The sequence below is a fragment of the Eubalaena glacialis genome, chromosome 15 (assembly GCF_028564815.1).
Source record: "Eubalaena glacialis isolate mEubGla1 chromosome 15, mEubGla1.1.hap2.+ XY, whole genome shotgun sequence".
Taxonomy (NCBI): domain Eukaryota; kingdom Metazoa; phylum Chordata; class Mammalia; order Artiodactyla; family Balaenidae; genus Eubalaena; species Eubalaena glacialis.
In genome coordinates, this window is record NC_083730.1 from 46971219 (window position 1) to 46996101 (window position 24883).

General features: G+C 35.7%; 1 protein-coding gene across 1 annotated transcript in view; it reads left to right on the top strand.

Moving 5' to 3' along the window:
• DSC1 (desmocollin 1) overlaps window positions 1–24421 on the top strand; it is a 29579-nt gene extending 5158 nt beyond the window's left edge. Inside the window, 16 exon segments of the mRNA XM_061169802.1 lie at window positions 264–368; window positions 1205–1372; window positions 7344–7488; window positions 8620–8786; window positions 9235–9369; window positions 10158–10343; window positions 12330–12589; window positions 12738–12849; window positions 12851–12884; window positions 20126–20341; window positions 20672–20914; window positions 22237–22358; window position 22891; window positions 23088–23341; window positions 24223–24321; window positions 24323–24421. Coding sequence (XP_061025785.1) covers window positions 264–368; window positions 1205–1372; window positions 7344–7488; window positions 8620–8786; window positions 9235–9369; window positions 10158–10343; window positions 12330–12589; window positions 12738–12849; window positions 12851–12884; window positions 20126–20341; window positions 20672–20914; window positions 22237–22358; window position 22891; window positions 23088–23341; window positions 24223–24321; window positions 24323–24421 — 2346 coding nt within the window.
• Window positions 24422–24883: the final 462 nt, after the last annotated feature.

Consider the following 24883-nt stretch of genomic DNA (forward strand, 5'->3'; position numbering starts at 1 on the left):
ATAAAGTTCTGGTTGGTTAAGTGACAAGTGATTAAATCAGGAAATAGGTGAAACTGGTTCTTACTCCGTGTGTGTGTGTGTGTGTGTGTGTGTGTCTTATTAATAAAAAACAGAACTTATGATAAACAGAAATTGTTTGGGCATTATCCATGATATTGTTATATACAATCGTTACTTATTTTCTTTACGTTACTATATATGTGAAAATCATGTATCTAGAATGATAAGTAATGCTATATTTCTTCACCTCTCATCAAATGCAGATTCCTAAGAGATATCCCAAAGATACAGACCTCAAGCGAAGCAAGAGGCGATGGGCGCCTATTCCGTGTTCGCTGATGGAGAACTCACTAGGTCCATTTCCACAGCACCGTTCAGCAGGTACATTCCATCTTGTTTGATTTTATATGTTAGTTTTGTTTCTCTGTTTTTAGAACTTTCCATTTGAATTGAATTGAATTAGTACCTGTTGGTACTAATAAAGATCATCTCTTCACCAGAACTAGGGTCCTATAGAAGAGAGTCAGTGTAATTTTATCACTTCCCTCCAAAAAAATCCCATTTAGAATTTAGAAACAAGTTGCATATTTTGAGTTTCTGATGTTTGTAGTTCTGCATCCAGATTCTCCTGAATAACCTGCCAGATTTTAGCATTCACGTACAGAAGACATGCCTACAGATTTTGCATGATTCAGTTCTCCCTTTAATTAGCACTTATCCTCACAAAAAAAAAGGCCAGTATTTCTGTTTTCAAAAAAGTGCTATCGCTGCCACATTACCGAGTGTAGGCATAGGCCAGTTTCGAAATTATGCAATTCATGAAGTATTAATTGTGGGAGGAAAGTTGCGTTATTTCTGTTTTTTCAGTCACAAAATTTCCATTCCAAATGATTCAAAATCACTGAAATCATTACTGTACTTTATAGGAATAAGAATTGTAAAGGAATATTCAACGCCATGATTTTTCCATACATATGCAGATAACTCAAAAGAATTTGGGATCAAATAAGTGACAGTTTGTGGCTTTGCACATTGCAGGATATGATTAAGAATTTGAAAAACATGGGGGACAGTAGGTAGACAAGCAGAGGAAAGAAAGAATAGATATGTAGGAAAGAGAGCAAGTGATAAAAAATAAACCATCACAAGAGATTGGGTTAAAAATATTTATCATGACATATTTGTTCCTTTCCTAAATTGTCACTTATTGTTACAGGTCCAGCCTGATGCTGCACAGAACTACACCATCTTTTACTCCATAAGTGGACCAGGAGTAGACAAAGAGTCCTTAAATCTGTTCTTCATAAATAAAGACACGGGGGATATCTTTTGTACATGAAGCATAGACCGTGAGCAGTATCAAGAGTTTCTGGTAAGATGATTGCATTATTAATTCGGAATTATGTTTTTTATTACTGGTTTAATATTTTCAAGCTGTTTATTTATGTATCAGAAGAATCAATTATTTCTTTTAATATTTTAAATAGTGTTCATGTGTAATATAAACTTCAAATTTCTATTGGTGCCATAGATGAAGAAAGATAATGGATGTCACAAAGGAAGAAAGTGGGGGAAAGCGATAGAAAATATAATAACAATTTTAAAGGACAGGTTTTGATCTGTATAATCCTGGGACAATAACAGTGAATTTTATTGAGTTTAAAGTTCCCTATAATAACTTAGCCCAATTATTCTCAAACCTGACTGTACATTATAAATCACATGATAATTAAAAAAAAAAAAACTGATGATCGGCCAATTCCCAGAAATTCTGATTTAACTGTTCTAGGATGGGGTCCAGGCAATTGAAAATTTGAAGTCACCCAAGGTGATTCTAAATGTATCTTGAGGTTAAGATCCCCTGCTTTAGCCTCTTGCGTTGCACTGACCTTCTTTTCTTTCTTTCCCTCTGACTGTCCTTCAGCAACAAATATCTTGAATATCAATTTCTTTCCTCAGTCATGCAAAATGAACTTACCAATTCATCTTATTCCATCTAATCTTTTCCAAAGAAAAATTCTAACTCTTCTGAAAATTAAATCCTTTGTTTTTCTGTTTCAGCTTCACATATCTCCTTAGTGTTCTGATACCTAATCTGACATACAAGAGAAATTTACAGTGAGTTTCAGCGTGATGGTGAATGAAACTGTTTAAGCACGTGGTATCTTTGAATTATAAGAGTGTAGTAAAGGAATTCTTTGCTCAAGGAGTACATGAAAGGGAAACTGATACTCGGGCAGTCCAGAAAGTAATATCTTAGCAGACATCTGAAAGATGAGTAGGAATTGGTGGCCACAGAAAGGCAGCCACGAAAGAAGTCAATAAATGGTGCCATGGAGTGGGAGGGCGTAGCTAAGCGCTCTAGGCAGAGGCATCAGCAATAGAAAGACCCATGGGTTTAAAAGAAATCAACAAGAACAGCAACAAACCCTGGCAGGAGTGTAGTTTGAAGCTAAGGAAGACTGTGAAATGTGAGGCTAGAGCAATGAGTAAAGATCAGAGTGGGAAGGACCTGATATTTCATGCTAAGGCCCCTATGTTAAGGATGTCAAAGCACAATATAAGGTAGTGAAATTTTTGAAACAACATAAATGTTCCACTTTAGGGATTTCATAGTTAAATAAAATGCTTGGATTAGAATGAAACATTTTCTGTATAACTTTATGCTCCCTTCCAAATTCTCTAGAATAAATATACTTTACTCATAATAATATCAAACTCTCACCTTAAAAAATAGCTTACGTAGGGTCTTATTGGAGAAGTATGCTAATCACTACTTTAAACATTTTGACCTTTTTATCAAAAAGCCAAATAAAGAATTGATAAATATGTATATTTATATACATGCGCATGTAAATATATAAGTTCTCTGCTGCTTTTATAACTTCTTCATAGGAAGAAAAGCTCTAACACTAGCAGTCACTCTTGTGGAGAAATAAAAAGCTGCCTGCTCTGTACATTGTGATGTACACTTCATTTCTTATTCTGCTGATAACATGCTGTTTATGGATTTTTGAGGTCTTTAGCTGCTTCTCACTGGTCAATCTGCTGTCTCTTTTGGCTTCTTATTAAGATCATTGCAAGAGGGAAGGGAAAGAGAATAGTTTATAATTAAAATAAGTTACTGGGCTTCCCTGGTGGCGCAGTGGTTGGGAGTCTGCCTGCCAATGCAGGGGACACGGGTTCGAGCCCTGGTCTGGGAAGATCCCACATGCCGCGGAGCAACTAGGCCCGTGAGCCACAGCTACTGAGCCTGCGCGTCTGGAGCCTGTGCCCCGCAACAAGAGAGGCCGCGACAGTGAGAGGCCCGCACACCGCGATGAAGAGTGGCCCCCGCTTGCCGCAACTAGAGAAAGCCCTCGCACAGAAACGAAGACCCAACACAGCCGAAAATGAATAAATAAATAAATAAATAAATAATAAAAATAAAGGAATTCCTTTAAAAAAAAATAAATAAAATAAAATAAAATAAGTTACTGGGAATTCCCTGGCGGTCCAGTGGTTAGGACGTTGCACTTTCGCTGCTGAGGGGATATATATGGTCAGGGAACTAAGATCCCAAGAGCCATATGGTGTGGCCTAAAATAAAATAAAATAAAACAAAATAAAATAAGTTACTTCACTACTTTTTGACGTCTTTTAAAGGACAAAGGAATAAAATAGTTTGGAAATTTTGCTCAAAGTTGGCCTTTTGAGTAATTTTCCTTCAGAATTGTGTTTCTCTAGTTTCCATTAACATGCTTAAGATTGAATTGACATTAAGAAACACCAACTGCAAATCAACAAAATTCATAAAGTATAACAACCAGATGTAAACATGGTACAAGTTGTAAAATCACTTGAGACAATGTGGAATAGAAGCCTTCTCTGTCAACATAGAGGTTAAAATTAAAATAGTATGCCTTTGTTTTTCTATCAAATCAGTTTCATTTACTGTTTTATACTGGAAAGCTTATTTCTCTGGAAATTAGTGGATCTTCAGTATCTGCCACTTTTGCTTTTAGTCTTGGACAAGTCGCAACTTCAAGAATCTTGTTTTCTTCTCTGTTTTATGGGCTGCTAATTGTTGTCTTATCTACCTCAGAGCTGTTGTGATCATTAAATGCCATAATGCTGACAAAATCACCATATAAACAGTAAAGCTCTCTAAAAATATTCTAATGGCAGATCAAATAATGCACATATTCCAGAATTTTGTCCTCAAGACTGGGGCTTTTGATGGGATTTTCCAATTCTTTGCTTTTATCTAATGTATTTGAATGTTAAGTGTTAATAAATTATTGTTGTTCGAAATAATTTGATTTCCTTGATTATTGGGAACAGGGTCTAATTCAATACATATCATTACTGTGCTCCCATTTGCTCTATTGCCCCATGTTGTATTGTTTAATTTTGGCTGGTAAAGATTTTTCTGGATGGGTCACACCATTATTGCAGTTGGAGGAATTTGTTTTAAACCATTCAATGCATCTAGTCTTTTAGGGATTTATATAAGGCCCTTTTGCAAGTTTTTTAGAGAAGAGTTGTATAAGAAGTGAATTTTCTTCAATAATTCCAAGTTATTTCATGAAAGAAAGCAGCTGCAAACACTCTTCCTCTTTGAATGTTGAGGAGAGTCTGTACCTTTTATAAGTTTATAGGGAAAAATCAGCTCTATCTGGTCCCTTCTTACCTATCCAGCCAGAGCCTTACTATCTTGTAACATATGATTTCTTTTCCAGACACACAAGTCTATCCATTGTCTTTAAATTCATGTTGCTAGTTACATTCTGTACACACTCAGCTTTGGTGTCACTGCTCTCTCCCTTCCTCTGCCCAGTCTACACTCAATACCCCTCTCTACAAGGGTAAATTCAAGCCCCAACTTCTGTTGACAGCTGTTTACACATTCCCAAAGATGAGAGCAATTACAGAGATAAGGGCAAATTATAGTGCAAAAGGGCTAAAAGACATGAGGTTCTTCAAGCTACAGAAGAATTCAAGGGGGAAATATCACAATAGTAGATACAAGAAATTTAAATAATACTCTTCTAACTTAGCTAAAAATATGACTAATTCTACTAGAGTATAGTATTCTATTTATAGGTATTGTAACAATATTTAAATATATTATTATTGCTTTTAATATAGAATAATGGGAACTAGACTGCAAAACCATTAGTTTTATTGAGCTTTCTGAAACTGTTGCTTTAGTGACTAATTATGAAAATATTTATAATTAGTTTCTTTATCATATGAATATTAGTGGATTCTCCTAGGGATCCAGGCTGTGGTTTAAAGTTCAGCTGCCTTTCTAGTTTAAATCATCTTTACAATAATTATTTGAATTTTTATTTATTTTGGAGATGCTCAGCACATTAATAGTGAAAAATCAAACTAGTACCTGAAATAGTACCAGAAACAAAATCACTACATCTGAAAATCAGTGGAATGTAGAATAATGATACTTATTTGTAGTTGAGTATCAGGACCTGTTTTAAACTACAAGTGATTATACAGCAAGAAGTAGATGATCATTTCCATTGAAGAGAAAAACGAGCAAAAATTAGTGTAAATTACAGCAGGATGGACTTAGGTTAGATAGGGAGATGTTTTAATACCAACGTGATGAAGTAGAAGAATTCATTACAAGTGGTCCCATAGAATGTTTACGACAGTTTTTACAGAGGGCAGACTTAAGGGGTGGTTTATTTTCCTAAAAAAAAAGATGGATGGAATTGAATGCAACAAGATATTTATTGGTGAATTACCCAATGTAAGGCACTGTGTTAGGTGCTTCAGTCACACAAATATCCTAAGTCTCAGGCTTCACCCCGGAGGACAATTGGAAACTAATAGGGACATAAAACAATTACATAGCTTTCTCTAGCCAAAACTCTCAAAATGACAGTAGTTTAAAGAAAGAAAAAAATATGTCAAATATGAGGGGAGAGGGAGGGATTGATAGGAAGGCTGAATAGTGTGGTGGTAGTGGTGATGGTGGTGGTGGTGAAGTGGTGATAATATACTCCTGTATCCCTGAGTGCAGAATTTATTAAGATACAGGGATCAGACTGACAGAAATCAAAGTATAAGTTTTATTACTGAAAAAGCCCAGCTGGAGGTTGTTTGGGGAAAAGTGGAAAAGGGAACAGAGAGAACATGAATGGTTATTTCAAAGCCTTCTGTCCTAGAGATTGGAGTGGAAATTTCTTCCCCTCCAGGTTAGGATGTGAAGATGAAATGTTTCCTTTCCATACAACAGTGAGGATTTTGTGTTACTTTGGTAGATGATAGGAAGATCATTGAAGAGTCTGATTAGCTAATATCATGATTAAAATTGTGCTTTGTGGAAATGAATCTGACTCCTGAGGGCTACATAGTTTGGAGAAGGTCAGTTAGGACAACTGTGGGAAAGTTGGTAGGACAAGTGTGTAGGATACAATATGAAGGTTGATAGGATACATTTGGAGTCACATGAGGATAATGGCATTGAGAATAGAAAAGAGAAGTGAATGACGGAGACACAGAAATGCTGTAATCTCTAGAACCTGGCAACTGACTAATATAAGGCTAAAGAGGGGGAGGAGTTAGATACCTGAGATTTTAATCCTGGTTCATTTTAGAAAATGGTTAAGGTAGGGAAATCAGGAAGGCTAGTTGTGGCGAAGAACTGAGTTAACACAGACTTCACTTTGGGCAAGTTTAGTTGTTCCTGTCAGTGGAGAAAATCTGTTTAACTCAACAACCAGTTACCAGAAAACTTCAGAAATAATTTGATGGTATTTAAAGAAAAAGGGCATTAAATCTTCACATTTGGGACCAAGATATATCATTCTGAGAGAGAGTTTGGAATATATATATATATATATATGATTTTATTAGCATTTTTACTACGCAAGAAATACATGTTACTGATAGAAAAATGAGAAAATACAGGTAGAGAAAAGAACACAATCGAATCACCCAGAAATAGTTGATATTTATATGTGTATATAAATCTACAAATAACTAGAATCACATTTTGTATAAACTTTAGAAAAAAATACTTGTTATTAGCATGACTAGGGGAAGTCTACGTGCATTCTAACAAGCAAAGCTGCATGCAGTTAATTCAGGGAACAGAGTAGCCTCCTTCAGCTGGAGTGCGTGGTACTTGGTGAGAGAATAATGAGAAAGGATTGAAGACATAGGGCAGGCATAGTCTGTGCTGCTGTGTTGTCTCTCTGTTGCATAAGTTCTTAGTGACATAGGCCTTTGCCAATGATTTTTTAAAATATTACATCTTTCCCCAACCGCTAGGTTGAATTTTGTGCCTAATTTTTTATTCAAGAATTAGCTGATGGTGTTTGTCTACCTTTCAGATCTACGTCTATGCAACTACTGTGGACGGTTATGCACCTGAGTACCCACTCCCCTTACTATTCAAAGTTGAAGATAATAACGATAATGCCGCATATTTTGAAGACAAAGTGACTGTCTTTAGTGTGCCTGAGAATTGCCAAACCGGTAAGTTCACATCTTAGGAAAAACATGAGAATTTTGCTTCAGTTGAATTCTTCATTAATGTTTTAGGCACAGTTATGCAAAACATTTTTAAATGCTTGACTTTCATGGATATTCTACATAAAACTTTGTAGCCTTATAAGATCATAGGCTCTTCAAAGGCAAACCTTTTTGTGCTCATTTTCTAGGCACATGTAGAAGGCAGCTAACTGATACACAAAGTTACTAACTTTGTTAGATTAATCCACAATGACAGACAAAGACTGTTTATATTTTCTATTTTGATCATGTACATATGTGTCCCAGATGTATTTATAAAGCAATAGAGCATTTGAATCTTTATAAAGTCGCAATACATTTTCAAGGACCCAGAAATAGATTATGGTATGGAAATGCTGATCTGGCTTATAACAACATAGGCATTTCTTTACTTAGCTTATTTTCCAAACAAATTGAAAACATTTTAAACTGGTTTGATGCTCTCAGGACCCAAGATTGTGACCTCATCAAACCACAGGGCATAACAAGTCTAGTTCATTCTCAAAAATCGCAAGATATGTTCTTAGTTTCTATGTGCATATTTAGTATTATTTTCCCACAATAAATGGTTTGCTAAAGTAACATTGCCAATACTCTGATTTCTGAGCCATAAAGCTTGTCCAGATCATATTCAGACTGTTGCATAATGTTTGTCTTGTATGTATTAACAATTCAGCACATTTATTAAAATATAAAAGCATAAAACCTTTGTTATCATATGCAAAGCTGTGCTTTTCCTTTAACACTATCAAGTGGGGTATAAAAGAAACAAGATATACAGAGAAGGTCCTATCCAAAAATGGCCCATGAACTGGATTGGGAGGAAGAATTTGAGAACCACTGTTACCAGCCGTGGGGTGGGTGTTCTCACACATGCAGAACACAATCATGTTATCCACAGTAGCCACCTAATTGAAGTTTCCAGGTTAGGGGAACTTGGAAGCATTTAGATACTTCTCTACTTATCTGTAAAATCAGTCAACTTCTGGGTTTTTTGGGAGAACATGCCACAGCAATGCCTTGATTTTATTTTTGTTTGTAATTCAATTATATCGCTATTTTAAGTTGTTGATGGTATTGGATTTATCTAAACAGGAACTTCAGTGGGAAAAGTGACTGCCATAGACCTTGATGAACCTGACACTCTACATACTCATCTGAAATATAAAATCTTACAGCAAATTCCTGACAATCTAAAACATTTCTCCGTACATCCAGACACAGGTTTCATCACCACAACTACACGTTTACTGGATAGAGAAGTAATGAACTGCTTAATTAATTTCTCAATCACTAAACTATGTGTAAACTGATCATGAACTCCCAAAGAAGTTACAGTAAGGCCCCCAGTGGCCACCTCTCCAAGAATGTTTCCGTAGAGGCTATGTTTAGGGCTTCTCAGGACCCTTCCTTTGTCCCCACAGAGACTATGGGAAGGTACAAGGTCTCACTTAGAGATCATTGACCTGGTTTGATGTGTGGATGCTAAAATAGCTTTACACTTTAAAATGTTATATTAGAAACATCAGCTTTCCTCTGTACTGACTGAAATATCTCTATTTCTATATTTGTATTTATGGTGGCTTTTTTTGAAAAAAAAAATCAAAAAAGAATGTTTGTAAAATAGTCAGAGCCTGAGAAATGGCTATGAGAATCACAAGTTACAGGAAATACAAGTGTTCATCAGTGTACCTTTTTCCTTTTTTTCAGAAATGTGATACGTACAAGTTAATAATGGAAGTGCAAGACATGGGGGGCCAACCTTTTGGTTTATTTAATACAGGAACAATTACTATTTCGCTTGAGGATGAAAATGACAATTCACCATGTTTTACAGAAAATTCTGTGAGTATATCTCTGTATTCATTTATCTAGGTTCACTTACTTTTTCAAAAAACAAATCTGGAATTTGGTAGCTCTGTGAGATTACACATTTTGGTTTTAATAGCTACCACTTACAAATAACATTGGCAGAAAAATATGATTTCTGTAAAAATAATCAAATTGCCAGTTATTTCTGGATGCTAGGAAAATAGCTGCTCTCTTGGCCATCTACAAGTTCTTAGCTCTTGAGTTCATTCATGTAGTCAATGTTTCTTGGATGCCAAGCTCTGGTATCAGATTCTTTGTACTTAAATTCCTTTTATAGGGTGAAGGAGAAGAGGGCATCTGCCTGTGTTCTTTACACCTCAACTTCATAAGATAACAAAGGGACTAGTTTACATCTTCTGCTTTGCTGGAGAGTCAGTAGTACAGGTTGCCCACTGCCATCTATACACAGGCTCCTTCTGGGTTATATATGAGCAAACTTTTACTTAGGAAATACACTAAGTAAATAGTGTACTTCAGAATAGAGACAAATCTGAGGGCTTGAATGATTAGGAAAATCACCTCAGAGAAGTTGAAAAGTTAAGACATGAGTTAGTCTTTGAAGAATGGATAAGATTTGAAGCAGCATTATTAGTTTACTGAGGAAAGAAGTGAGTTTATGTGTTAAATGTGCAAATTCTTCCCATTGTAAAATTGCACATTTCCATATCACTTTGCTTTCTTTGTCTTTAAATATAACTTTGAGTAACAAAATCACATAATTAAAATCATTAATTTATAATAACAAGAGACAATTGTTTCAGTATTTTACAGAAGTAGAAGAAAACAGAATTGACTTTGAGATTTTACGGATGGCGGTGCGTGACCAGGATTTGCCAAACACGCCTCACTCAAAAGCTGTATACAAGATCCTACAGGGAGATAAAAACTGAAACTTCAAAATTAGCACAGACCCAAATACAAATGAAGCGGTCTTGTGTGTTGTCAAGGTAAAAAATATATATATATATACATATATATACTCAATATTTATGTAAATATACATGTAAATATACATATATAAATATATATACACATATATGTATCAAGCAATACTTTACAAGATTCTAACTTACACTTGAGCATATATATATATACATATATATATAAAAGTAATTCCTGTATGTATATAGCTAGAGTGTTGCAATGCAATGCTGAAATGATTTATATTGTTTTACACATAAACCTTTTATTATTATTATTTTATCCTCATTTTCTCTTAGAGGAAAGGCATGGCCGGTACAAAACTGATTGTTCTATATACAAGGAAAACCAAGGCAGAGACATGTTGAATTAGTAAATAGATACTAGCCTTAGAAGAGGTCTTAGACACCCACTTATCTAAATTCCATATCTTATGAAACACAAGACAGAGAGAAATGGAAGAATCAATAAAAAATCAACCTCTTGACTTCTCAATTCCCTTCATGCTCATATTATACTTTTACCACTCTATAATGTATTTTATAAGACAGACCATTTACTAAATATTTAGCAGCTATTCCCATTAATTCCCCTATATTTGAAGTAGCCAGTGCTTTGGGATTTTTAAAATTTAATTGCATTTACTGACTCAAGAGTGTGATCACTTTAACTGAACTTGTTTTCTTTCTGAGTCTTTCTACCTACACTCCTCACTAACCTCTTACATCTTTCCTTGTTAATTTCTTGGAGACAGTGTATTTTCTTAGAAGTGATATGCATAAATGTTGCGTTCCTTATAAAATTTTTAGAAAATGTCCTTTAGTTATAATATTGCTTATTTTTCCTTTTTTTAAAATTTCTTTTTAAAATATTTTTGGACTTTTTTCTAGATTTCTTTCCTTCTTTTTTTGTTATTTTGATAGATTTTAATCTCTAATCATTTATTGTTTTGGGATTCTTTCTAGTTACTCAGTTCATGAACTAACAAATTCGTATATAATATACTTTGAAAAGGTGCTGCTAGATAATATGATTATATCTTTTGACTCAGATACTCAGAGTAACTGCTCCATTATAGCCAAATCTCATGTCCTAGTAGTCTTATTACTGATCAAACTCAGGTCCGCTCGCCCGCTGGCAGTGAAGCCAATCTACTGACACCAGGTTGTAGTGAAGGAAAGTGCAGCTTTATTGCAAAGGTGCCAATACAAGGAGAACAGGTGGCTTGCACTCAAAAACTCCAAACTTCCCTAAGGATTTTAGCAAAGCATTTGTAAAGGCAAGGTGAGGGAGGGGCATCCCAGAGTATGTGATCAGCCCCTGCACAATTCTCTGATTGGTTGATGGTGAGGTAACAGGGTGGTGTCATAGGGGTTAACATTATCAGTCCTTAGGCCTGGGGGCTATGAGCTCATGGTCAACAAGTAGTTAACATCTTCCATTTGGTGGGGGGTTTTCACATCTTTAAAACAACTCAGGAAGTGCATCAGATACTATTATCTAGGTACTGCAGAAAAGAGCTAAAGCAGAGGACATGGGGGAGAAGTCTGCCCTGGGAAGGCCCCATAGGGTCCTGCTTGGTTACAGTCTATCTAATTATTTTATATACTTAGCTTAGAGGGACTTTTGCTAATTTAGTTATCACTGTTATCCCATTTGATAATAATAAAATAATGAGAAATAGTCCATTTGAATTTATTCAAACACTTATTCTGTATTTCTATTAGTATTTAAACTTGTAATAAAAAAAAAAAAAATGAAAGCAGGACCTTTCCAAAGGAAAGTGAGAAGAAAAATTGGTTGAATCTTAAAAATCAACAATTTTGCATTTGATAGTGTTTGTCACTATAGGAAGCTAATTATTCGTCGTTAATACATTAGCAACAACTTTTGGTAACATTTTATACATAAAAATGATTTTCCCTTTTGTGCTAAAACTTGGAATCATAGTTATGTCTTCTATATATATATGTATATATGTATAGACTCATTATGGTATGTTTATCGAACAGTCATTGAACTATGAAGTCCATCGCCAAATGGTTTTGCAAATTGGTATACTTAACGAAGCACAATTCTCTAAAGCAGCAAACTCACAAACTCCTACTATGTGCATTACAACTGTCACTGTTAAAGTTAAAGACCATGATGAGGGCCCTGAATGCCAACCACCAGGAAAAGTTATTAAGAGTAAAGATGGTCTCCCAGTGGGCACAACACTCCTTGGATACGAAGCAGTGGATCCGGACAGCGGCACTGCTGAGGGCTTAAGGTAATGTATTTTCAAAATTTCCTTCTTTTTAATTGTGATGATAATTGATTTCAAATTTGGGAACATTCTATGTATTTTTAGAATGACAGATTTTGAGATTATGTCCACTCTTTGGTTTGAGCATTTACATTTGATTTCTAAAAACTAGATATAAGAAGATAAGAGATGAAGATAACTGGTTTGAAATTAATGAATACACTGGTGACTTGAAAACTGTAAAAGTTCTAGATAGAGAATCAACATTTGTAAAAGACAACCAATAAATACAATGTTTCCGTGATTGCAATGGATGCAGGTGAGTGTAATTTTCTAGAAATAAAATATAAATATAGGACATTTTAAGGAAATCTTGGAGCTAAATTTAAATTTGTTTGTTTCCAGATCAAAATTTAATGCAAAAAATGTTTGTATTATGATTGCTTAATTGCTTGGAAACCACCCAATTTAGGTCCCAGTGCATCACTAATGCAAAACTTGGAGGTGGTGAATGGCCGAAGTCCCAGTTTCGAGGTCCATATTATTTGACTTCTTCCATGGACATAGTGGCATCATCAAGGATCCCTATTTTTCTCAGGAGTACAGATTTAGATTATTCTGATTTGAACTTGCTGGAGGGATTCAACCCACCTACAACAGTTGGGTTCAGATAGATTTGTTCTGAGTCTCTCTTACTGGGGAATAAAACATTTATCCTATTTCCTAAATAAATGGTCAAACAATGATTTTTAATGTCTTTTGCTGAGGTTTGCAATCATTCTCCAAGGTTAATTCTAGAAACTCTTTTGTGAAGAAATGTCCTTCCAATGTCCTAAAGTAGAGATCTCAAAGCTCTTTTGAATATATCCTCCAAGCAGTAAATCATTTTTGAATATGAACCTTTGCAGCGTAAGCCCTGTCAGTTGGCTTCTCTTTTTGTTATGCAAGTGCCTGACTTAAGCTTTGATTGATATCTCAAATAAACACATTGCTAACCACAGAACTAGATCAAGAGCCAGGCTGACCCCTACCCCATCTCCCCAGGCTCCTTTGTTTTAGAGATCTTGGTTGATTTCAGTAACTCACCATCTGGGCTGCTTGCTTTTTCTCTTCCTGTGCTTTAAATTCCTGCTCTTGTGTTTTAAATTCATCAAGAAAGAGTGAGCCCGTGAAACCCAAGGCCCCAGCCTCCACCTCAATAAAAGCAGAATCCCAGGTGTCACTCCCCTTGCCCCACCCCGTCCATTCCCCACAAACTTACTCTTGCTGTGTGGCCCCATGTGTGCCATGTAATTTCCAGGACTTGTAAGTAATAAACCTTTTTTTTTTTTCAGTGTTTCCTGATCGTTATTACTTAGGGCATCTTGCAATCATAAGAGGAACCACAAGGGCCAGTTCAGCTGCAACCTTGGTTATTGATAGGCTGAGACCAGTCCACAACCACTCCCATATATTTACTAGTGTGTTTATTTATATACATATACTACTATGCTAATGTATACATCATAAAAATAGATATTAAAAGAAGATTATAAAAAATATAAATAGAAGTTACAATATGGCATTCCACCACACCAATTACACACTCACTCATTTGGGGTAAATTTCCATTAATGATAAAGGTGAATGAACTTGGGCTTTTATGACAGAGCCTATGTTTTTGACTATCTGCTTAATCCAAGATGGTTTCCATTATTTTTATGGTTAGCATATTTTTATACACTAGATGTTCAAAACAAACAAGCTGGTACGGCAATGTTGTGGTCTTTTTCTATAGAATCACTGAATTTCTTTAGAAGGAATGGGCGAGTGTAGGAATAAACACATATCAAATCCCACGGAAATAAACAAAAGTTGAAAGTAAGTCATGAAATGTTTCATGTTTATTCATTTTGCCCCTTGATATTTTGATAATAAGATAAAGACAAATGTTTTCTCACATATTATACCCATACTTTTTTCTATAGCTTTACGCTAAAAGCCACATCTACGAAAAAAATAGATTCTCTGATGAGAGACAAAGGTTAAACTAATGAAGATACTGCTGCTTATGATTTATAGAGGAAGGGCAAGCCAGTTCATCTACATGTGTCCCATTCAGGTTTTTTCCTTACTTCCTCTCTCAGCCTTGGTCTATTCCTGTTACCCTGGGATGGAAATGGTCTGTTGCACATCATAATCAGTGAGATGACCAAGCAGTTTGAAAGAACTATGCCCATGAGCCAAAAATTTTTAGGTTTCAAAATCCGAAAGAAAACCTCAATTTGAATATTATTACTTAATCATGAGCATATGATCTTCCTTTCCTCTTGATACCTCTCACACAATCTTTTAATGTAATTCTTTCAGTATAAGTAGGGAAAAAAATCTACTAAAGAATGGGGAAAACATTAACTGAGAAATATAGTTCATATTGCCACTCCTTTATAATCCTGGTGATTTGCTGCTTCTATATAAGCAAAAGTGAAATCTGAATGGTTCAGGAACACAATTATGATGTCAAACAAGGATTTATATTTACTCACTTATTCCACAAATGTTGATTGTCTTTTAAGTTCCAAGTACTAGGCCATGAAAATTAGGATTCATAAGACAAGGTCAAATTTTCACACAATATCAGTTGAGGGATTATTATGTTCTCATAACAGATTCCCTGGTATGAAAATTTTCCCCCATCAAAGAATGTATGGATATCATGAGAAGTGGAAATCAGTTAAAGAGTTGCCCACCCAGATTAAAGGATAAAGGGAGGAAACTTCATGGAAATGCAGAAGCTTGGTGATAGAAAATGAAATACATTTTGGAGAGAAGGAAAATATGGAAAACAGAGATATAAGAAATTAACTTGGTCTTTTGGTGACAAAAGAATGTCTTTAAATACAGTGATCATAGCACAAAGAAATGAAATGTCGAATCTAAACTTTGTGAGTCTATGTCCCAGGCCCATGGATAACCTGGATGTGCTCAAGAAGTAAAGATAAGGGTGCTATAAATGTTAAAGAAAGACCGTATGGTGTCATGAAGGATTTTGTTTATTTGAACTTTAATCCATTTAATATATGCTTCCAAGGGCCAAATATATAAGTAAGTACTTATATTTCCAAATGAATGTTTAGTTTTGATGCTCATACATATTTTATGATGATGATCTAGGTATTCTAGCTTTCTTAGAATCCAGTTTCTTTCCTTGTATTTTTTTGTGTCAATTTTTTTGTCAGTCAGTCTGGTTTCCCTGCTTTCACTCTAGAAAGCACTGTTTTATACACCCTCCACCTAGAATTCGACTGCCCCTCCTGTTTGAAATTCAGGTCCCTTTGCTTCTTCAAATGAATGGCAGTGACATCTGTGATAGCTCTCACTAGTCTTTGTTCAGTTCTTTTTTTTTTTTTTTTTAATTTATTTTATTTATTTTGGCTCCGTGGGGTCTTCATTGCTGCACGCGGGCGTTCTCTAGTTGTGGTGAGTGGGAGTTACTCTTTGCTGTGGTGCGCGGGCTTCTGATTGTGGTGGCTTCTTTTGTTGCGGAGAACAGGCTCTAGGTGTGCGGGCTTCAGTAGTTGCGGCACGCAGGCTCAGTAGTTGTGGCACACGGGCTTAGTTGCTCCGCCGCATGTGGGATCCTCCCAGACCAGGGCTCGAACCCATGTCCCCTGCACTGGCAGGTGGACTCTTAACCACTGTGCCACCAGGGGAGTCCCTGTTCAGTTCTTCTACGAACACCTTTTATGCCCTCCTTCCCTGGGAATAATATCGTAATTATCACAGGTGATGTGTCTTCTCTATAAAAGGGTGCTCTCATTGTTTCTCATGTACATTCTTTTCCTCTAGCTAGACTCTGAACTCATTTTCATATAAGGACCCTTATCATTGCTAAATATCTTTTTTACCAAGCATCTGGCAGAGATCTTGGCATGTTTGCTTCGTGTAGGTACTGATATTTGTCATTCCTCTGTTGTTTGATAGCCCTGTGAATCTCCAGGTCCAGGTTGTGAATTTCACTACCAAGAGCTTTGCAAGTTCAGGTGCATAATAGGCACCTGGAACAATTAGTTTTAATGTATTATAGAAACTTGAGTTCCAAAGTTTACAAATGCTTTGTTATATTCGGCTGTAAAAAGAATTTTCTTAAAATAAATATTTCAGTGTTGTCATGTGGAAGAGGTAAACATTTTGTGTATAGTCCAAAATAACCCATGAAAAAATTGGAAATGATTAGGAGGTGTATTATAGCTTGATAAGAAAGAACCTGAAAACTTTCTAGTGGTTAATTAAAGAGTTCTGTACATGGAGTGGGCTGATTCATAACAGTGAACTTCCGGTTCCTGGAAACTTTTAAATAGCAATGGGGAACTCTTGCTTTTCAGAGTCCCTATTGTTGACATGTAAGTTTAGATTTTAGTTAACCCAAGATGTACTGTCTAGCCCCAAGATTATGACATTCCTTACTCACCGATACTTGGCATTTGCTTATGTGCTTAATTTAAAATAAGGTTTAGAAGTAGACAAACATACACACTCAATTACCTTTTCACAATCTTCAACTATTATCAGTAATTACTTATTTTTTGCTCTATTTCCCAGAAGTAAGGAAAAAATTTGCAATCAGCCTTTCATAGTTTTAGAAGGCATCTAGGAATTTGTTTTCAGCTGCGGCTTTGACTACTATCCATTTTAACAATTTCAAGTTTTCCCCTTTTTAACAACATGCTTAAAACAGACTGTGATGGAAAATAATCATTTATGTGATGAATGTTGGTTGAATTTTTTTTTTTTTTTTTCTTCTTTGCTGCACTGCGGCATGCAGAATCTTAGTTCCCCAACCAGGGATCAAACCCACGTCCCCTGCACTGGAAGTACGGACCCTTATTAACCACTGGACCTCCAGGGAAGTCCCCCTATTTCTTTATTAGATTTTTTAAAAGTGTGATTTCTATTGTTCTTTAAAGAGAAATAGTTCTCTGCTTAAATTTTAAAAAGTAAAATCAGAGCACACATGTTGACTCACAGGTAGTATCTGTAACTATTTTTTTTTAATTAAAAAAATAAAAGCTTCTTTTTCCCCATTATTTACGTCTTCGTTAGGGTTTGAAGTTGTTACTTGTATTCAAATTTATTTACAAATTTATGGCAGTCCCAAATGTTTATATGCTATTGCAGATTTTTTAAAATAAAATTTGTATCTCTCTTTATTTTTTATTTTTTAATAAATTTATTTATTTTATTTATTTTTGGCTGCGTTAGGTCTTCGTTGCTGTGTGCGGGCTTTCTCTAGTTGTGGCGGGTGGGGGCTACTCTTCATTGCGTTGGCTTCTCTTGCTGTGGAGCACGGGATCCAGGCATGCGAGCTTCAGTAGTTGTGACACGTGGGCTCAGTAGTTGTGGCACACAGGCTTTGTTGTTCCGTAGCATGTAAGATCTTCCTGGACCAGGGCTTGAACCCGTGTCCCCTGAATTGGCAGGTGGATTCTTAACCACTGCACCACCAGGGAAGCCCGCTGTATCTCTCTTTAATTTCTAGATATTGTAAAACTTGTTCAGATAAAATAGGTATATACTGCAGTTACCTTATTTAAGTGATTAATTTAAAAGTCACTTTGAATAAATTAATTTTTTAGTTATTCAACAGAAAAAGTTTCACTGAAATACACTATCCAATATGGCTTAATTGTTATTTCAACTTAAAAAGAAAAAACAGATTACCTTTACACATGATTTATGGTAGTCTTTATGATAAATTCAATATTTATGCACCAAAATTTAGACTAGCATTCAAAGCAAAAAAAGTGAGAAATTTCATCAGTTATTTTTCTGTTTATTTCAATTTTGAAAGCTTACCATTTATAGTAGTTTGTAATTTTATTACAAATGATAAAATTTGAACATGTTCTTTAAACTTCATTATCTTGTAAGCACCAGTAATGGGCGTTATGTTAATTAAAAATATTTATTTAGACTTATGTGTGAAACATTAGGCCAGTAATAGTGGAGAGCTGGAGATGAGTAACAGTTCTTATTCTCTTTTTTTTTTTAAGGATTTTTTTTAATTTTTTTTTTTAATTTTTATTTATTTTTGGCTGTGTTGGGTCTTCATTTCTGTGCGAGGGCTTTCTCTAGTTGTGGCGAGCAGGGGCCACTCTTCATCGCGGTGCGCGGGCCTCTCACTGTCGCGGCCTCTTTTGTTGCGGAGCACAAGCTCCAGACACGCAGGCTCAGTAGTTGTGGCTCACAGGCCCAGTTGCTCCACGGCATGTGGGATCCTCCCAGACCAGGGCTTGAACCCGTGTCCCCTGCATTAGCAGGCAGACTCTCAATCACTGCGCCACCAGGGAAGCCATCTCTTTTTTTTATAAATTTATTTTATTTATTTATTTTTGGCTGTGTTGGTTCTTTGTTGCTGCGCACGGGCTTTCTCTAGTTGCGGCAAGCGGGGGCTACTCTTCGTTGCCGTGCGTGGGCTTCTCATTGCGGTGGCTTCTCTTGTTGCAGAGCATGGGCTCTAGGCGCGTGGGCTTCAGTAGTTGTGGCTCATGGACTCAGTAGTTATGGCTCATGGGCTCTAGAGTACAGGCTCAGTAGTTGTGGCGCATGGGCTTAGTTGCTCTGCGGCTTGTGAGATCTTCCCGGACCAGGGCTTGAATCCGTGTCCCCTGAATTGGCAGCTGGATTCTTAACCACTGCGCCACCAGGGAAGCCCAACAGTTCTTATTCTTAAAAGCAAATTGATTAAATTCAGCGGGGGGGCGGGGGGGGGCAGTGTGCAACTTTTTTACAGTTTATTCAATTAATTTTTTTACAAAGTCTAAAAATAGTAAGTGCATTATATTCAATGTGTTAGTATTAAGTTTTAAGTTAGCCAAGAAATACTGTGCCCAGATCACTAGGCTCTCAAGATGAATACAACTTAGCCCTTAGGATGAACATGTTCACAGTTCAGTGCGTGAGCCAAAGATGAACCAAGGGTTCTGAGAAATTGAAGGAGAATGTGGCTACCATTGTCCGCAGAAGTCACAGCAGGTTTCATGCGGAGGTGATATTTGAATGGATTCTTAAAGGATAATAAGGTTTTGTCAGGCAGAGAAGAGAAGAAACGTATTCCCAGCAGTGGCAATAGAATGTGCCAAAGCTGCACACAAAGTTTGAACAAAGTTTGAACAAGGAGTAGATGAAGTAGATGAAGAAAAAGGTCAGGAGAGGAAGTCAAGGAAGTGACTATGACCAAATGTAAAGTGTTTGTATTTTAAGCATGAAAGTATGTTCTTCCTAAAGAAAGATGTGAGAAATCAATTTTCTTCTTAACTGGTTATTCCTTAGTGACATTACTTGTAATCTCATACCTTTTAGTTTTAAAAAGCACCTCAAGATATCATCTGATACAGCGACCAATCTCCAAGGAAGAGTAATGTCACTATTTTGTACTGGTAGCAATGCTATTTGTGGTTCGGAAAGTGTATGAAATTCCAGTTCAGACAACTAGTAGAAAGCAGATGTCAACTGTGCATCATAGAGATTGTTGAAAATAAACTTTAAGTGAAGAAATATCCTATTTTTTGTTTTTCTTAGATAACAGATCTTGCACTGGAACATAAGTAGTTCTTTAGGAAGATGATAATGATCACCCACCACAAATTGAAAAAGAAGTGACAATTTGTCGGCATGGTAAGGATGTTGCTGTTCTCAACCCTGTAGATCAAGATGGACCTGATAATGGGCCACCTTTTCAATTCATTCTCGATAATTCTGCCAGCAAACTTTGGACAATAGAGACATTAACGGATGGTATGTAGTTATGCTAAACCTTCTAATCAATAGGAACTTAAGATGGTGGTCTAGATTTTCACCTTAGTTCATTATAATAAATAAATATTAATTTTAGTAAATTATTTTATTGATCCCAGAAAAAGGATAGTACCTTGTTTTTTAAAGCAATGAATAATATATTTATATTTAGACTCTTGTTCTGAATATCTTTAAGAAAACATACAAATCCATTTTAATATAATATTTGTATAGTATAGTAAATATAGAATAGTATAGGTAAGCATAGAGCAATGTCAGTTAATTTTCCTGGCTTTTCAAGAAATCAAAATCTGTCTTTTTTTCACATAGGTAAAACTGCCATTCTTCGTGAACTGCAAAATCTTGATTATAACTATTATTCTGTGCCTCTCCAAATAAAAGATAGACATGGCATTTCTGCAAAACACATGTTATCAGTGAGAGTATGTGACTGTACAATTCCATCTGAATGTAGAATGACTACTAAAGTTCCGAGAGATGCAAGGCGATCAAATGCAATACTTGGGAGATGGGCTATTCTTGCCATGGTGTTGGGTTCTGCATTGTCGTCATGTAAGTATAATTATCTAGAATGTGTTAGCTGAAATGTTATCTAATATTTTTAAAAACATATGGCAGTTCTTTACATCAATGACATTTATAGCCTTTGATAAATGTGTCCTTTTAAAAATCTTGCGCGAACTCTGTGGCTTGAGGTGCTGAGTCATAGAAGAATAAACCTATCAGTAAGAGCAGATTAAATTTAAAGTAATTTTCAGAACTATAGCCTTAGTTCTTCCAAGAATTAGCTGTGAGACACTGGGTAAATCATTTCCTCTTCTTTAAGTGCTTTTTTCCATGTGTGAAGTGAAGAGGTTGGATAAAATTAACGTTATGCTCTCCCATACAAAATATTATAGTCTCTCAACCAGTCACGTTCATGTAGTGAATGCACAAAAAGAGTTAGTGAAAAGAGTAGTTTCAAAATTTACTTAGATGTTTATGCTCAACATTATTAATGTATATTAATGAAGTGATTTAGCATACATCTTAATAAGACTCCAACGTGGGGGAAATGGTCATATGGTGAGCCACTGAGGAAAAGTAATGGATGCAAAGAATCCTAAGATTTTGCATTCTGCAAACTGGTTTTGGGAGATGCAAAAGTGATGGAAATCATTACCCAGGCTTCTCCCCTTCCTTCCTCCCTCCCTCTCTTCCTCTCTCTCTTCTTTCCTTTGTTTGCTCCTTTTCCCTTCCTTCCTCCCTTCTTTCTTTTTTTAACAATCTATTTGACTACATACAGCCTATTTGCATTTACAAACTTTTCCCATAGTCTTTCCTTTGTCTGTGTTCATTGATTTGTGTTTCAGGTTAAACTGGATATTCCTCTTAGCACTTGATGTACACTTTCAAAGCCAGGCACTGATTTTACATAATTGCCTTTCCTGTTTGATTTATGCCTAATGTTCTTTGTTTTGTGATTCTAAGATCTTTGAGTTGTTCTGTGTGGATTTTAAATACCAATAATACTAGCTTAAATTCCAATCAAATGAAGTTACTATTTCAGTGTGGAGGAAATAAGGAAAGCATTTAATTCTGGACCTGGGAAGAGAGCTATTAAAAAACTATGTTCACTTCATCTTTCTTCTTTTTTATTGATTTGTATCTTATTTAGCCTAATAACATAACCTCACTAAGACAGAGCTGGTCTGTATACTAATACATTTGTTAATATTCTGTTTTAAATTTTATGACCCAAAGAGATCTCAATTTATGGAACAAATTTTTAAAAGTTCTCTGAAGAAACTTTAAAACAAATCAAATGATTCAAATGATTTAATATATACCAGCATGAAAAAATGCTATTTTACTTATATATTTTTATTTTTTAGATGTTTTGTTTACATGTATCTGTGTTACTGCTAAGAGTACAGTAAAGAAATGTTTTCCAGAAGATGTAGCCGAGCAAAACATAATTGTATCAAATACTGAAGCACCCGGAGAAGAAGTGATAGTAAATCAGATTGCACTTTGCTTTGTATGGTGGTTCAATGATGACAGTTGATTGTTATGTAAAATAGTAATAATAATAACAACAGCTAATGCTTATTGAGCACTTATTATGCCAAGCAGAGCTCCAAGTGCCCTGCATGTATTAATTCACTTAAACTTCATAATTCTATTGTATTAGTTTCCTAGGGCTGCAATAACAAAGCGCCGCAAACTGAGTAACTTAAACAATTGAAACTTATTTTCTCACAGTTCTGAAGGCTAGAAATTAGAGATCAAGGTATTCACAGAACCATCTCCCTCTGAAGGTGCTAGGATTCTGTTCCAGTCCTCTCTCCTAGCTTCTGATAGTTCCTTGGCTTATGACAGCATAAATCAAGTCTTCATATGGCATTCTGTATGTGTGTGTGTCTGTGTCCAACTTTTCCCTTTTGGATTAGGAACCCACCTTAATTGAGTATGACCTTATCTTAATTTAACTAGTTACATCTATAATGACCCTATCTTCAAATAAGACCACATTCTGAGGCACTGAGGGTTAGGACTTCAACATATGAATTTTGTTGGGGGGGAGGGGATACAATTTAACCTATAACACCTATGATACAGGTACTATTATTATCCTGATTTCATGCATGTGGGAATAGAGAGGCACAGCAGGTAAGTGATTAGCCCATGGTGGGAAATAAATGAAAGAAAATTGTTAGTTTCAATTTGATTTATTCATTTTAAGAAGCAAATATTAGACTCCCCACACAGAAATCCAACATCTGTGACACAAGCATGTCTGTTGGCACACTTGGTGGCCAGGGAGTCAAAACACATCAAAGTTTTGATGTGGCCAAAGGCTGCTACACTTTGGATCCCATCAAAGGAGGCAGACATCAGACCTTGGAATCTGTCAAGGGTGTAGGGCAAGGAGTGACGGACACCAGCAGATACACATACACCGACTGGCACAGCTTCACCCAACCTCGGCTTGGCAAAGTAAGTGCCAGTGTCTTCAAGTTCATATTACATGAAAGTAAACACTACTTATAAATCAGGATTTCCCCAAAGTTTTCCTCCTCATACATCTGGAGCTCATCACCTTTTTCATGTTGAATTATCATAGAGATAGATGGACGTTAGGGCCAAACCCAAAGAGAAAAACGATCTTGTAAAGTTCAATTTTTAAAATAAGGTTTACAAAACTTGATCTAGGAGTGGCATATGTAGGCATTTTATACTTTAGGACGTGTAAAAAGACTGATAGCTTCTTCTCTAAAAGTTGCCAGGAAAATCACCTAGAGTGAAATATTCGTTGTGGAGTACTGTGCAGATCACAAATTATAAATATTTTTAGTATGTTGAATCCTCCATGTGGTTATGAAATCCTGACTATCGCCATCAACCAGATAGATCGTTAAGCTTTTATTTGGGGTTTTAGCTCCTTGTTTTATGCTCAGATCAATCAACAAAGATTAATATTAGCCAGTTAATGTATTATATTATTATAGGTATATAATAGTGTATAAACGTAAGAATCATAGCTTATATTAGTTTCCCCCAAATATGTGACAAAGTTGCAGAGATACATTTCAGTTATACAATCTCATGTTTAAATGGGAAATTGTAAACTAGTTGTGTGATGTATGTGGAGCTTTTGTTTTCGTCCATGTGTTCAGTAGCAGCATTTATATATTTGCTATGTTTTAATAATGAATATAACACAGACCAATCATGTGCATTTTTTATATGTAGGAATCCATTAGAGGACACACTCTGATTAAAAATTAAACAGTAAAAGGTAAATCAAAGACATTATTTTTATGCTAATACATTTAGGTGTTTTTTAAAAAATAATAAAATGTGCTTTTTCAAAACAGAAGGTGTATCTGTGTGGAAAAGACGAGGAGCATAAACAGTCTGCAGACTACGTCCACTCCTCTAACTATGAAGGAAAAGAGTCTGTGGCCGGCTCAGTTTGGCTGCTGCAGTGATCAGCCGGAAGAAGAGGGGTTTGAGTTTCTAGATCATCTGGAACCCAAATTTAGGACCATAGCAAAGACATGTGTAAAGAAATAAATGTGCCTTTTAATAGAGTAACATCTGCGAATGCACATGTAGGAGTTTATTGAATGTAAAATGACAGCAGCATCTGCTAAAGTGTTTGTTTATTGGAGGTAAACTTCCAGTCATATAGATAAGGATACTATAAATACGAAGCTCCCTCTAATTCTCCTTGTCTGAGATAACTTCCATGTTCTCTAGAAATAAATGTTTCATTTGTTAATTTCCATTTATATGCATGTACGTATTGTCCTTTCTAGGACTGTACTATGTGCTGTCTTGCACCTTCTATCTGAAAACTTATGTTACTTGATATGCTCTGGAGGAGTATATGGGGGAGCTAGTGAAAAGTACATTTTTATTTTAGATGAAAATTAAATATTTTCTTCTCAGTCTTGGGGACAATTATGCTTTTAGAAGTATTGTCTTTGGTGCAAGAGAATTGCTTCCTCTATCTGAATGGCTCTGTGCTGAAGG